General features: G+C 36.0%; 1 protein-coding gene across 1 annotated transcript in view; it reads right to left on the reverse strand.

Moving 5' to 3' along the window:
- The window catches only part of CFTR (CF transmembrane conductance regulator), a 214,666-nt gene that overhangs the window by 112,220 nt on the left and 85,476 nt on the right, over nucleotides 1–16,970 (reverse strand). Inside the window, exon 12 of the mRNA XM_037064209.1 lies at nucleotides 1,338–1,432. Within this exon, the coding sequence (XP_036920104.1) occupies nucleotides 1,338–1,432 (95 nt within the window). The remainder of the gene's footprint in view (nucleotides 1–1,337; nucleotides 1,433–16,970) is intronic.

Below are 16,970 nucleotides of genomic sequence, written 5' to 3' on the forward strand. Positions count from 1 at the left end.
ATGCCATTATCTCTTCCTGTGAATTATCCATATCTGTTGATTTATTTCTTTAAATTGTAATCCCAAGATAAAAGCACAATTTAATGTAGAGTTGAGAGGATCTAATTCAAATTGTAACTTTACCTTCCCCAATAAGAGTTTTGGCAAGTTAATATCTAACAGCTTTAATAATCTCATGATTTCTTCCATAAAGTGGGAGAACAATCCTATCTTTGCAGGGTAATGTGGGGACTAAGTAAAATAACACACACACACACCCAACCTAGAATATTATTAGGCAACCACAGTTGCTCAGTGAAGCTACCTTTCTGTTCCAACTTTTAAAAGCAGGAAAAAAAGTAAGGAACAGGGGCCAAAATATGACTAAGTCAATTTGATTTCTTATTAATAATATTGACAAGACAGTAAGAAGACTTTGTTCTAATATAACTGGAGGAACATTTAACATCCATATCACCAGTAAGTTTTTAAACTGAACATGACAGTTTAACCACAAAATTTTCTTAATAGAAATTAACTGTATGTACTTCTCTCCTTGACAGCTCAAAATGCTTAGACCAAGGATGTCTCTACCAATGGAATCTCACACTGCAGTATTCAATGTGTTTGTCTTAATTTTTGTCTTTACAGATTATTGACTTTAAGCCAAGTGATATAATTTGCCTTGCTACTCTTGTTGTGAGAATTGTTGATTATGTTGAAAATTTTGAAAATATGTATTCATCTAAACTAAGAAGTGTAAACAGAAGCCTAGAGCAGATGTGTTTGTTCATTGTGAGGTGGGGGAGAGTGGGAGTGAGTGGGGGACTGGGTGATGGACTTCACAAAAATTTATATCACATCTTTCCTGTGCTATGCAGAATACCAGAGTTTTCCTTTGTAGTAAAAACATACATAGGGCAGGGGTATCAAACTCATTTTCACAAGGGGTATATCAGCCTCACTGTTGCCTTCTAAGAGCTGAATGTAGAGCTCCTTGTCCCTAGTTAAGGAGTAGTTACATTTATACAGCACTAAAATTACATTCGGCCCTGTGAAGGCAACCACAAGGCTGATGTGGCCCCTGGTGAAAATGAGTTTGACGCCCTTGCCATAGGGTAATCAAATATATAAACACCAAAATAAGGGCATGCATTTTGAAAAAGCTATCATTTAAACAGATATAAATATTATTTATAACATGATCTATGGTCTTTAAAGGTTGTTCTTAAGCAGCTAGTCTTCAGGCCCCAAGTACTTTTCAATTCCAAAGCAGTATAAAGAAAGAGATATATCTATAATTTTTAATGCATGATATTTACGGCAAATGCTCACTGGATCAATAATCAGATATTCACCTTGCTAAACAAATTCTCGCTCGCTGCCCTCCACTCAGCGTCAGTCCACCTTCTCCAAGAACTACATTGTCTTTCTCTGCAAACTTGGAAATGTCCTATTATCAAAAATAGAAGGTAAGAGAGGAACTGTTAGTATGTCAAATCTGAATTCGAAAGGTGCTTTTTCCTTCACAAGTAATCATATAACACTATTGTTTTTAACCACAGCTGAATTTTGAACTATATCTCAATTATTTTGAATCCACTTCAATTGCTCAAAAAAATGCTGAAATTAAGAAATAAATCTTTGTTTAATTTTTAAAATACCATTAATAATTAGTAAGTAATAACTGGGAAATATAATAAAGCCTGTGTGTATTTATGAATATGTATATATGTGTACATATTATCCATAGACCATTATACAATTTTAAATGCTATTAATGTGCTCAAGCACACTTCCTTACAATTTAAATTAACTCTTAGAATTCCAGCCAAGATGGAGGCATAGGTATATATACTTTGCTTCCTTGCACAATCAAAAGAACAACAACAAATTTAAAAACAAAAAATAACCAGAACAGCCAGACAATAAAACTGTATGGAAGTCTGACAACTAAGGAGGTAATGAAAAAATATTTATCCAAACCAGTAGGAGGGGTGGAGAGGGGCAGCCCAGGTGGACAGTACTTGAGGCAAGGCAGTGGCGAGAGGACCAGGGTGGTAGCTGATGGAGCAGGCAGTCCCACATTTGCACACAGATAAACTGGAACAACGAGGGAGCCAGACAGACTGCAACCCAGGGGTCCAGTGTGGGGTAATAAAAGCCTTAAAAACCTCTGACTGGAAATTCCTGTGGGGGTTGCAGCTGCATGAGAAATTCCAAGCCTCACAGGAGAATTCTTGGAGAGACCCACAGGTTTGTAGAATGTACACAAACCCACTCACCTGGGAATTATCAGCACCAGAAGGTCCCAATTTCCTTGTGGGTAGCACAGGAAGCGACTGAAAGCCGGCCCAGACCATAACAAGCAGCATTGTTCCCTCGAGGGCCCCTTCCTCACATACGGCACCACAATGCAGTGGTGTGAGTTGCCCCACCCTGCTGAATAGCTAATGCTCCACTCCTTACTATATAACAGGTGTGCCAAGACAAAAAAAATTGGCCCAAATGAAAGAACAGATCAAAGCTCCAAAAAAATACAACTAAGTATAAAGCAATAGCCACCCTACCAGATACAGAGTTCAAAAGACTAGTAATCAGGATGCTCACAGAAATGGTTGAATATGGTTACAAAATAGAGGAAAAAGTGAAGGCTATTAAAAGTGAAATAAAGGAAAATATACAGAGAACCAACAGTGAAGGAAAGGACACCAGGACTCAAATCAACAGTTTGAACAAGAAGTAAGAAATAAACATTCAACCAGAACAGAATGAAGAAACAAGAAAACAAAAAAATCAGGAGAGGCTTAGGAACCTACAGGACAACTTTAAAAGTTCCAACATCTGAATCATAGGGCTGCCAGAAGGACAAAAGGAAGAGCAAGAAATTGAAAACTTATTTGAAAACATAATGAAGGAGAAGTCCCTAATACGGCAAAGGAGATAGACTTCCAGGAAGTCCAGGAAGCTCAGACAATCCCAAAGAAGTTGGACCCAAGGAGGAACACACCAAGGCACATCATAATTAAGTCACCCAAGATGAAAGATAAGGAGAGAGAATCTTAAAAGCAGCAAAAGAAAAGCAGAGAGTTACCTACAAAGGAGTTACCATTAGACTATCAGCTGATTTCCCAAAAGGAAACCTTGCAGGCCAGAAGGGGCTGGAAAGAAGTATTCCAAGTCATGAAAGGCAAGAACCTACATGCAAGATTACTCTATCCAGCAAAGCTATCATTTAGAATGGAAGGACAGATAAAGTGCTTCCCAGGTAAGGTCAAGTTAGAGGAGTTCATCATCACCAAGCCCTTATTATATGAGTTGTTAAAGGGACTTATTGAAGAAAAAGAAGATTATAAAAAATATGAACAATAAAATGACAACAAATATCAACAACCAACTGTAAGAAAGCAAAAACAAAAATGAAGTAAGCAAACAACCAGAACAGGCACAGATTCACAGAAACAGAGATCACATGCAGGGTTAGCAGCAGGGAGAGGGTGTGTGGAGAATGGGGGAAATGGTACAGGGAATAAGAAGCATAAATGGTAGGTACAAAATACACAGGGGGAGGTTAAGAATAATATGGGAAATGGAGAAGCCAAAGAACTTGTATGTATGACCCATGGACATGAACTAAAGTTGGGGGATGCTGGTGGGGGTGTACACAACAGACAGGAAAAATGGGAGAGAAAAATGTGATAGCATAATCAATAAAATATTTTTTAAAATAGTTAAAAAATTCACTTTTAAAAGAAAATCTCCAAAACTGAATAAACCTCTCAATAAAAGAAACTGAAAGAATGCTACTTACATTCACCACCCCTGCAGTACCTAAATACATTTAGTGGGTGGCCATGAGTACCAGGCAACTCCTTCCCAGAGTTCTCTCACCTACCCTCCCAGCACCTCATTCCTGCATCCTCTCCCCAACTATTCTGCCTGTCCTGTCACCTCCCTTCGACATGAGTTGTGTAATCATTTCTTCCATTTAATGAACTTTCTGTGGCAACAAGCATCCTAGGCATTGTAAAAGAAGTTTGGTATTTATCAGAAATAGTCCTTGACTCCCAGCCATTCTAAATCTACTTTGGAAGATAAGCCATAATTCTGGAGAATAGCAAATAACATCTAAAGATTTAATTAACCATTTTGATATAGGTCATAAACTACTAAACAATTAAAGTATACTTTAATTATAGACATACAAAGAAAAGAGGAATGTTGTCATATGAATGTTTTCTATTTAGAATAGACACTAGTGAGACAGATTATTTTTAAAAAGCATTAAAATAAAAAATTCCTGTGTCTGAAAAGATTTAGTATTCTGAGGCAGTGTTTTTGGCCTCCTTTCTGGACTGAAACCATGTATGAAATAAAGTGTGCAAATTTAGACAATTTAACAAGTAGTTCAGAGATTGTAATTAATAGGAAGCTACTGAGATTGAAATGAAACAAAATGGTGGAGGTAGATTGTAGAGATTGTGAATAAGTCTATTATTTTAAAATCAAATGCATTAGTAAGCCCAATATCCTGCTGCTAATGTGAGCACTTGTTCTGATCACCTAGTTTGTTGTACATTTGTAGATTTCTTTATTAGTGTTTGGCTTTTTCTATTTGATTTAACATAAAACACTTCATTTTGTGTACCCTGTTAAACATTTATCTTTGCTGATTCAAATCTGGTAATATATTTATCTTAAGAGTGTTGGTTTTCAGTCTTCACAGCAGATTTTTCCTTCCCTGAAAATTATAATCTAAAATAAAATTATACCACTTGGTGCTCTCATTAGTTTAAAAAGAAAGCTAAAATCAGGAGTTGCTAGGCAAAGCCTTGCACACAGAGAGACAATTGTTTTTTTCTCTTCCTTTACACTGCAACTTCTCTTGAATTCCCTTGCAGCTAGTCATAAAAATTGCTGGCCCTGCTTGGTGTGGCTTAGTGGGTTTGGTGTTGTCTAGTAAACCAAAAGGTCTGTGTTCTAATTGATGGTCAGGGCACATGTCTGGGCTAAGGGCCAGCACCCCTGTTGGGTCCATGCAAGAGGCCACTGATCAACATTTGTCTGGCACATTGATGTTTCTCTTCCTCTCTTTCTCCCTCCCTTCCCCTTTCTCTAAAAATAAATACTTAAAATCTTTTGAATCTTGGAGGAAATCATTAAATGGAACTGAATGTAAATTTATTTCTTACATAAAAATTAACTACTGAGATTTTTTTAAACTAAATCTTATTGTGGTGATCATTTTGCAGTGTATACAAATATTAAATTGCTGTGTTGTGCACCTGATGATAATGTTATATTAATTATACCTCAATAAAAAACATACCTTAAAATAAATAAAATATAAACATAAAAGTCATGATCAATTAATTTCCTTGTTGAAGGAGACCCTGAAAAACCTTTCTCTGAAGCCATCCTATACTGCTATTTCAATTTTTAATAATTTTCTCAGCACAATTTATCTACATATAAAATCAACTATTTAAATCATTGGTTCTCAAAGTGTGGTTCCTGGACCAATTATTTCACAAGCACCTGGGGAGTTTGTTTAAAAAATGCTCTATCTATTCTTACTCAGAAAAATTGGGGCAGAGCCTAGGAATCTGCATGTTAACCTATAATCACGACTCCTCAGAGACTTGTTCTTTGGCTAATTTCCTTTACAACATGCTGGTTAGAAAGGCAAATATCAACTTCAAAGGATTCTGTACATAAAATACATTAGGTCTATTTGAGATTGTAAAGCACTTGAAAATACTGAGATAAAGAGTACCAGAGAGGGTCAAAGTAATGTTATAATAAGTATGCAATAAAGATTAGCTCATTTTATTACTAAGAAGTGTATAATATACCCATGTAATATATGCACTTTTTGCACAAGTGTTTATCATCTTACTCTTTTAAATGCACCTAGCTCTATCACCCTAGTATTATTCGACTGAGTCAGACAAATCAGGAATGTTAAAGAGAAACTGCTAATATAAAGCTCATTAACTCTGACATTAACATACAACAGATGGATAATATAGGGTGTTATATTGAAAAAAAGAGAACTTTAAAGAAAGGGTTGTGTTGCATGTAATGGTCCTATGTGATTTTGTAATATTTTCTAAGTACATTTGAGCTTTCTGTGACTTGTAGATATGAAAATACCGTAAACCTTGTTTTATGACTGCCTTATCACTCTTTAGAATAACCCTGACAATATAGCTGCTTGTGGTAAGAGAGGAGGGTGAAAAGCTTGGGTTAGGGCAACATGAACTTTAGAGGTAATGCCATTCAATAAAGCATGTCTTTAACAGTAAATCACTGGAGAGTTAGTGCCATTGTTATTGATGGTTAATAATTACTAAACACTTGTATTGTGTTTTATGCACAAGGAAATAGGCAAGAAGGAGGGAGGAGAAAAGTGTTAGTGTTCGGGGAACAGAGGGAAAAGGTAGGGAGAAGAGAGGAACAGAAGGAGAGAATGTGAGAAAGTCAAGAGAGTACTGGAAAGAGAGAAAGAATGAATTAACCATTTTTGCACATAGCTGTTGTAAATGTGGATGTGTTATCTTAAAAGTTCTGTGTACCTCTCTACGATATGTATCAACAGAGGTTGATTTCTATAGGAGGAAAGATACATGAATGAATTTATAAATTAAAAATTGGAGTTGTGTTTATTAAGAGAGATAGTTTATTGACACTATGTCAAACTTGATTACAAATAACTATACAGAAATATTGCATAAAGATTCATCATTGCTAGAAAGTATAAGATATGAGAACTTATTATCACCTTGGAAAATAAAAGCTATTCCTTCACTAAGCTTTAGTACTGACCAAATCTATAGCAGGAAACTAAAATTCCTATTATATTTGTTGGAGTCCAATTTTATTGGACTTCAACAAAAGTACAAAAAGCACTATTATGATGAATGTTACAGTTTTTCACACCAATATAAAACATTGTTTATTATTCATATATATACACATATATAGTTTTATGCATGAACTTGTGAGAATATATGTATTTCTGGTAATATCCTTAAGCCTCTTTAGTGTTCATTTCTGTATATGTGTAGGCCTGTATTTGTATTTCAAAACTAATAACCTGAGCACTTCTAAAGGAAGAACTATAAAATTCAATTATTTAAGGTGTCTTTGGGTAAATGTTTCCAAGGAAGTAAAGTCAAAAAAGAGACTTGAAACAAATAAAAAAATGTATCTATCTTATTCTGGCTCTATATTAAACCCATTCGACTATAGATTTCGGGACTCTAGATTTCAAATTCTCTAAAATAACCCTTAAGGCCTGGCTGGTGTAGCTCAGTGGATTGAGCGTGGGCCTGAGAACCACTCGATCATGGTTCGATTCCCAGTCAGGCCACATGCCTGGGTTGCGGGCCAGTTCCCAGCAGGGGACTCACGAGAGGCAACCATACATTGATGTTTCTCTCCTTCTCTCCTTCCCTTCCTCTCTAAAAGACAAATAAATAAAATCTTTAAAAAAATAACCCTTAAAAGTCTAGCTTTTAAAGGCTTACTAGATGATTTTGATTCAATTGGCCTAAGAATTGGCATTTAGGAAGCTGCTAATTCCTTAACTCTCTCTCTTCTAGGTTTACCCACCCAAGAGGCTGGGAGAAATCCAATCATTGAAAAAGTACTCTGTTCTTAGTATCTCACTGGCACATGCCTCCAAGGTCTGGAGTTGCTAACATACCTCCAAGGTCCTTATTAACTAGTTTTCTGCTTTGTAATTCAGTTCTTTAGGAGATATGCTTCAATACTCACTCACTCATCATCTCTGAAGTAATCCTACCATGATCCTTATTTTCGCAACACCAATTGACCTGAGCAGGCTTTCCCCCCTGTGCTGACTGCCCACCCTCTTGGATTTCCATATTTTAAATCTGAGGTTTTGAGGCATGAAGAAGAGACTCTGCACCAAGGGGAGAGGAAAATGAAAAGATAACTTGCAAGAACTGGGAAGAAACTTCCTGACTTTTTAAAATCTTAAGAATAGATGACTTCCTTAAGATACACTTATTTAGAATTGTGGTAGCTTGATTTATCATTTACATGAAAATAAATATCCTGAAAATACTTTTCTAACCTAAGTCATAAAATTTTCAAAGCCATTAGTTCATAAGTCTTTGTTATCATTGCTTTCTACACAAATAGAAGATTTATAATCTTGATGGTATAATAATGCTGTTGCAATGCAACAGTGAGATTAACTATCCTGAAGTTCTAACTTGAAGTCAGCAATGGTCAATGAGTAAGTCATTAGAGTCTATGATAGAGTTTATTTTCTAAGAGGCAACATCTCTAAATAGTATGTAGCAAAAAAGATAGGGAATGGATTTTATTGCTGATTTCACTGATTGTGACACAGGTGATCTTAAAAAAGTCTCTTAAACATTCACTTCTTATTATTTAAGATGTGAATAATTTGCTAAACCTATAACCACAACATCTACCTTACCCCCCTCTAGTTTGTGTATTACACTAGATGGATCTACCTAAAATACTGTTTTGACTATGGCATTTCCCCAATAAAGAAAAGGTACTGTGGATCGAGTTACTCTCCTCCCAGGGTACCTTCCTGTGCTGCCACTTAGCTCCATGTTTCTCTGATTCCTCTGCAGCTAGCGTGCTGTATGAAAATTGAATTTCACCAGGTATATGAAACATGAAAGTGAAGTGTAACACTTCTGCCTTTCTGCATCTTTTGGCTGTTTTTTCATTGATGGCAAGTGGGGAGACAGAAACCACAATCTGACTGTCCTCTCCCAGTTCACCTTTCACCATATACCCCTTCTTTTCCAGAGACCAGCCTTGCTGCAATACCTTGAGCTCTCCGAGAAGCGCAGTGTTGTTTCTTGGCTCAAGGCTCATTTTATTCCCCATCCCAGGCACATGAACCTGTAACTCCTCAATATACAATGTTCTCCCTTGGCTCCAGACCTTGTACATTCTGTTTTCTTTCTGGAATGTTCTCCCTGTTCTTTATGGAAATGACTCATTCATCATGTCTCACCTTAGATATCACTTCTTCCAGGAATACCTTGCTTGACTTTCTAAGACCAGATTAAGTGCCTCTTCTCTGTGCTCAGATAAGGATCTTATATTGACCAATATAATAAGATTTATCAAGCTGTATTGGTTTTTACTTGTTCATCTCCACTAGAATGAAAGCTCCATGAGGACAGGGATCTTGTCTTGTTTATTAATAATTCCCAGAGTTTGGTGCAGTCCCTAGTTCAATGTTTGCAGTCATTAATATTTCTTAAGTAAATATATTTAAATACCTTTTACTCAAAAATGTCTGTAAATCAAAGTTCATTGCAGACAGGGATCCTTGTTATACTTGCAGACAGCATACAGAGTGCCTAACACAGTACTGTGTCCATAGTAGGAACTCAACAAATATTAATTGAAATCTGTAAAATTTACTAAATTTGATTCAAGGGTAACTAAACCTTCTAAATAAAAATTAGGTATTGTAAACTTGGTTTTGTAACATATCAATGATAATACAATTGCCATTCCAAAGACTATTTTGTCTAGAGGACACTTGCACTCAGAATTTTCAGAGAAAAACAAGTTTCTCTTCCTAGATGGTCTTTATGAACATTACTAAGTTGTAATGTTCTATTAAAGGTCTAAGGTTCTACTGAAATATAAGTGTAGAATCTTCTCTTGACCTTGTTTAATTAGTCATTACTAAGAGATGGGAAACTCCAAGAAAGCTGGGTTCAGAACCCCAGTTCTTCCAGAGGGACATGTGTAATGCCTTTTACCTTTGGAAAATAGTGTTTTTGTTTGTTTGTTTTTAAATTAAAGCGTGCCTTCAATATCTTAATTTCATTATCTGTTCATGAAATAAGTAGATCTAGCTATAATTAAATTTTTATACTACTGTTCTGTTGAGTTGCCCAAATCTTACTAAGAGAATTTTATGGCAAATTTGGTTTTAGGGATATAAGAACTCTTATTTGTTAAGCTAATAATTAGTTCCAGAGTTGTAATTTTAATTCCTAAAACCTAGCTCATACTTTCAGAATTTAGCACATTTTTTAAAAAAAATTTATTTATTTATCTTTAGAGGGGAAGGAGAGAGGGAGAGAAACATCAATGTATGGTTGCCTTTTGTGCGTCCCCTGCTGGTAACTGGCCTGCAGGGAACAGGCCTGCAACCCAGGCATGTGCCCTGACTGGGAATCGAACTGCGATCTTTTGCTTTGCAGGGCCGTGCTCAATTAACTGAGCTACACCAGCGAGGGGCACATTTTCATTTTGACTGCAAACTCTAGGCAAATTTGTCACTAAGTAGAAAGTGAGAATTCAATGCACAAATGTGTGCAGAGTGCTTAGCACAGCAGTGCTGACATGTGTTCTCTCAATAGATGTTAGCTACTATTTCTTAAGTTCCAAGGTTCAAATGAAATGAAATGACAGTTTTGTTCAGGATATGCCATGCTATTTCTGTTTGGTTCCAGTTCAGTAGTCTTATAAAATAAATGCACTTGCTTCATATTACAGTAAATAAATGTCAGTGCTTTCAAACTCAATTACCTATCAGTAGCAAATTACAAGTGGATCAAGGTACAGTCACTTAGTGTGGTTTATTCTAGTTTCGGAAACACAGTTAAATGTGTTTCAGATATCTGTTTCAGAGTCCATTATGTCTTGCTACTATTGAATGCAAATGTTCATTCCTGTGGCACCTCTTTTGTATAGATCTCCCAACAGAACATTCCTGAATTCTCCTACAATGGTACAATATATTGACCATCTAAAAGTTAAACCTCTGTTCCATGCAGGTTAGTTTGGGCCAGATCTGGAAATCCAGAGGTCACTAATTTTAATTTAATTAGTCCTGTGGTATCTGTATGATGAAATTTATTTTCCAGAACAGTTGTCAACTCATTTCTTTGCTTACTTCCCTCCCAAGTTTTTCATACTTTTTGCCAATAGCCCTCCCAAGTATTTTTCTTTGGAGGAATTTTGAAAAAATTCCCCAATTTTTTCTTCCACTGTCTTAAATATGAAAACTGTCAGGCAATGGTGAAATAGACAACATAGAAATTTTACTTTTTCACCTTACATAGTAAATCGTTTTATTACAATTTGTACGTAATGACTGTCAGGACAAATACTTAATGTAACATGTTTTGTGTTTACAAAAGGATCTCAACATTTTTTTAAAAAACCAATTGCATATCCTAAGCCCCTGACCTCTTCACACCACACCCCCACCCTCCCATCAGGAACACTACAAAAGCCAATTACTTCTCCAAACCCAGGTAGTTTCACAAGAGAGTGACTCACTGAATAAAGACAGTTCAATTACTCATTAAGTAAACACTAGCCTGCCTAGAATTCTCTTGCTGTCAGCTGTGGGCCTATGTGGTGGGATGAGGAATTGGTGAAGTACAAAAGAAGTGGTTTTCTGGGAATAAAAAAGGCAAGGGAACAGTGAAGTCTGTCACTCTTTCAATAAGGAAATATGATTATAATCTCCTTAAGAAACAAGTTAATGAGGGCCCAATTATATTAATTACTTTTTTAAACTGGCAAAGTCTCCAGTGCTAGTTACAAAAATTGGAAATCTTCAAAAAGACTCTAAGATAGTTTGGGTACTTGGAAAGCAAGAAAAAAGGGGATAAGTTAATGGTTATGGGGATAAAAATGGTATTTTAAAAATAATTATCAGTTTGCCTGGGAATCCATTCTACTATGATCTAGATCCAAAGTAGGATATATAAGCAAGACATGGAGATGCTCCTGAAAGAGGAGGCCTGAAGGTCAACAATCTGAACTTTCTCACTCATGTTTCCACATTACAAGTTATTCTGTCAGCAAACAACTCTTTCCATGCCCTTCCCTAAGATAAAGACTTTAAGCTATTTCACTGAGTGAACAGCTTTCAACAAACTGAAATCAGAAAACTATGTGAACTATGTTGTGTGTGCTTTCTTCTCTCCAAGTAAATTCACACCTACCAGCCTGCTCCTGTGACACCAAGCATCACTGCATACACAAGTGCTTTGTAGATATTAGAGCTGAACAAAAACACAAAAATGAGGAAGAAAATATTCCATTCTCATCTCCAGTTCCAAGTCTAGATGTAATACATTAAAAAAACAGATCAACTTTGGCAGTCAGAATGAAAACATAGTGAGTCATGAATGTTTGTATTTAGTGACAGGGGCCACATAGAGAAAGAAAGTAAGGGATTCTTCTGCTGGCAATAGCTGTAGGTATTTCATGTTCCTATGTTCAAAGCTACTCCTTACTTAAAAAAAAAATTTTGCCCTGGCTGGCATAGCTCAGTGGATTGAGCACAGTCCTGTGAACCAAAGGATTGTGGTTAGATTCCCAGTCGGGGCACATGCCTGGGTTGCAGGCCAGTTCCCATCAGGGGATGCACGAGAGGCAACCATACATTGATATTTCTCTCCCTCTTTACTTCCCTTCCCCTCTAAAGATAAATAAATAAAATATTTTTAAAAATAAAATAAAACTTTCATTTCGGAAAGTTCTCACTGGGCTTTTTCAAAGGTGTGAACACCTGTTTAACAATAACAGCAACAAAAACACCAAAATTGGCAACTCTAAAGTCACTGAGAATAGGGGAAACTTCATTTTTACTGTGAACATAATTGGTACTTTTGATTACTTTGATCACTCCCAGCAAAAATATGCTGTCATGTAATGTCTCCTCAAACTCTTAGACTGTGAGCCTCAGAGAAGAATACTTTTTTCATGAAATTCTTGCAACTGACATGCCTACTTCAAAATATTTCTGAAACAGTCGTTAAGTAAGAATTTAACCTTCTGCATGTCAATGTGCTAGGTGAAGTATACCAATATAAATTTTTTAGAATTGCTGTTCTCAAGAAATTTACCATGTAGTTTGATAGAAAACAACATATAGGAAAGGTTCAGGAAAGAGTAGCAAACAGAATATATTAATATATTCTGTACTCGCTACATTTGCCAGTTTAAAGTACAAGGAATTTGCCCTGGCTGGCGTAGCTCAGTGGATTGAGCGCGGGCCTGCAAACCACACGATCTCCGTTCGATTCCCAGTCAGGGAACATGCCTGGGTTGCAGGCCAGTTCCCAGCAGGGGACTCACAAGACACAACCATACATTGATGTTTCTCTCCCTCTCTCCTTCCCTTTCCCTCTAAAGATAAATAAATAAAATCTTTAAAAAATACACATTATAAAGTACAAGGAATTTTAGGAAATCCTGAATGTTTTTGCCTATCATAAGATGACTAAAAGATCTTGCAAAAGTCATCAAGACAGAGTGTTAGAAATTAAATGTTAAGTGTTTTATTTTACATCAAAAAATGGAGGTCATCATTGTTACTAATAATTTTTTGTTAAAGCCCACTTGGTGGGGTTCTGCATTTGGCACTGTGTTAGTAAGACCTATGATCTTTCTGCCTTGGTGAGGTATCTCAGTTCTATGTAATTCAGCTCCATGTCCTACCTTCCTAAACTCACAGCATTTCTACCTGTCCCTCTTTCCAATTCCTATTGTGTAAGGAACCCTTAATCTTAAACCCATTTCTCTCCTCTTCTAATTTCTTGGGGAAAATACTCAGGAGGCTCATTTTATTCCTGATTCCCTTTCCTACAAATACAAATATTAAGTACATAAAGATGATTTTCCCAATATTCTCACTATTCCTCTGCCTACCTTTTGTCTCTTCTCATTCATCATGACCATTATCTGGATTACTGAAGTAGCTATTAGTGTCCCTCCTTCTAGTCAGAATAGCAAATAGTACTACCATTACTGCTAATATTAGTACTTTCCATGTGCCAGAAACATACAGAAAACCCTACAAAGTAGGTAATATTATTCCCATATTGCAGAGGGTAAAACTCAGCATTCAGCAAGGGTAAATAACTTTCTTTAGTAACCCAGCTCTGTCAGATTTCAAAATCTATGTTCTTTTTGCTATCCCATGAAGCTTTAAATCATGTCCACCTTAATTCTGCTCCTCATATTACAACCAAAGAGATATATCTAAAATGCAAAGCTGATTGAACAGTACTTCTATTTAAAGCTACTCAAGACCAAATTTCTGAGACTGTTAGACAAGGCTCCAAAAACACAGCCTTCCACCTTCGTTCCTCCCTGGTCACTGCCCCTCCCCGCCCCCGACTGCCCCCCCGCCCATCACACTACAATCCTATCAAGAGTCCTGTGGTCCCTTGTACTGAATGAGTGGTCTTATGTCCCATTTCTCTGCTCATACATTTTCCTCTGATCAGAATATCTTTTCCACCTTTACTCATCCTTCCAGGTGTCCGTTTTTTACAGAAAGCTTCCCAGAACTGTCCAGGCTAGCTAAAAGCCCTCAACTAGGCTTTCATACTGCCCTGAGAGTACCTCTGACCCAATACTTGCTATATTATATTGAAGTGGTTTCTTTATGTATGTTTTCCCCTAACTAGCCTGTAAAATTCTCTGAGGAAAGGGATAAAAAAGTTTTTTGTTTTGTACCCACCTTGTTCCCACCACAGTGAACAGTGTTTGGCATAAGGTAGTCACACAGTACTGTTCGGGGTCTGAAAGGAACATGGGCACTGGAATCATCTCCCAACCCCACCACCATTTCTGGAGCCTAGAACCAATGTGCCTATGTTCTAAAGCTTCAGGATCAATGCCATCTATCTTCTTCCACAGAACACTCCAACCTTTGTTGATTGGGTCATGAAGACCAACTACCATATTTATAGATGACCACTTGTACAACTTTCTCTTATAACTACTTGGTCAACATCAAAATTCATTTTGATGGTTTTCCATTACTTTTTAGCTTCATGGTTCTCCTTCTTAATTACACCAACCTCCAGCTTGTTTCCATAGTAGTCATTTACTAATGAGAACTAACTCTCAGTCACATTTATCTTATGTCATGCTCTGTAACAGTATTCTCTACCTCAAAAGATAGTAGAACAAACTAATGATTGCCAGAGGGGAGGGGATGGTGGGACCTGGTGAAAAGGTAAATACACCTGAAACTAATACAAAATAATATTGAATTTAAACCACAATTGAAAATTAAAATTAAACTAGCAAATAAAGGTAGTAGAAATGAGCTAATTGTTACTGATTGGCTAACTTGTACCACATGCTGTGTTAGGCACCTTGTATTCATTATTTCATTTTCTTTTGTCAATAATACAGTGACCATTCATTCATCAATAACCCACTTTTTCCCATTAACTCAATCATCTCTCCACTGGAATCTCTAATGTTCTTAATAAAAAAACTCTTACAAGGCCATAAATTTTCACCCTGTCACCACTGGAATTTCATAGTCACTAGCCTCAGGCTTTCTCTGGAGGTGATTCCTTCCATTAGAAAAAGCCAGATTGATTCCCATGCTTTCTCCTTTTACTCCTATAGAAGTAAATGCCTCCCATAGAGGCATTCTTTCTTTTTCTATTAGATTACATTTTTTATTGAAATGTTTCTTTCTCCTACTGGTCCATGAACCTCTGAAGTATATGGACCTTGTTTTATTTATATCTTTATCAAGTCATGATAAATGTTTTCAAAATAAAAATATTGTCTTCTTCTAGTTTAAAAGCTTAATTAGGCACAAAGGACCATACATTACATGATTCTATTTACATGAACTATCCAGAATAGAAAAACTTTAGAGACTGAAAGTTGCTTAAGGATGGTAAAGGAAGTATGAAGAAATAAAAATCAATTGCTAATGGGGTTTCTTTTAAAGTGATTGAAAATGTGGTGGTGATTGTTCAACCCCAGAATATAATAAAAAGCACTGAATTATACACTTTAAAAATCATGTTAAAGCTGACCATGGAGTCAGAAAAAAATCAATAATAAGTTCTTCCTCATATCATCTTTTTTCTTATTTTAACAGCTTTATGGAAATATAATTCACATACTACACAATTATTCATTAAAACACAGGTCACTGTACTATGAACCTTTTAGAAAATGGCCCATGTCTTATTCAACTTGGCATTTCCAAGACCTAGCACAGTATTCAGAATTGAGTGTGTGCTCATTATATGAATAAGGGACTGTTAGCTCTGATTTATTACTAGTATTTGAACTATGCCATATTTGGGTTAAATATAATTGTATAGGCTTACTTGGGGGAATCAAACCACCACAATAATATTATTTATATGGGAAAAGCTATATTCATAGCAAAATATAAACCTACCGGAAACCTTCCAACATCTTTCCACTAATAAATAAATCTCACAATTTATTTTGCAAGGTACTGCCACACCTACATCTCAGCAACCTCACACACAAATATCTGTGTTCTCTAGGAACACTCAGACTTTTTATGACAAATCTACTGAATGTTCCACCCTCCAGGTTGTAAAATAGTCTTCCTGGAAGAAGGGCTTTTGAGGAATGAAGAATATCTTCTTCAAAGTATTTGTGAAGTACTTTGAAGTACTTCCAATACTTTTTCAAGATAGTTTTTATTTTCATTATACTTTCAGGTTGTACGGAAAACAAAAGAATAGAATTTTTAAAAGCTGTTGAATGAGTCCATATATAGAGAGAGCCATTTATGCAAGCATGTAGTCCTCTTTTGTAAAAATTGCAGTTTCTATGTATTACACAATTAGCCATGTTCTACTTTCCATACACTGTATTCTGCTTTATTTTATCCCCACTGCATTTTTTTTCATGTAAAGTAACTGAAAGGAATCTATTACTGTCAAATGCCATCTATCAAACAAGTGATTCTGAATGAAGATCACTATTCAGGAAATACTCTGAAAACCTCATAATGATATATTCCCTACAATTATATACATAAATAATTATTAAAGTTTCCATTATATAATTTATGTATCAGCACAAGATCCAGATACTGACTTCACTTGAAATACTTCATGTATTTCCAAATAATTAGCCCATTTCACAATATTGTGAAAAAAGTCAACAGCATCATCTTCATTTAAATA

This window comes from Sturnira hondurensis, unplaced genomic scaffold (genome assembly GCF_014824575.4).
Source record: "Sturnira hondurensis isolate 20B ecotype Veracruz unplaced genomic scaffold, ASM1482457v3 Scaffold0014953, whole genome shotgun sequence".
Classification (NCBI taxonomy): domain Eukaryota; kingdom Metazoa; phylum Chordata; class Mammalia; order Chiroptera; family Phyllostomidae; genus Sturnira; species Sturnira hondurensis.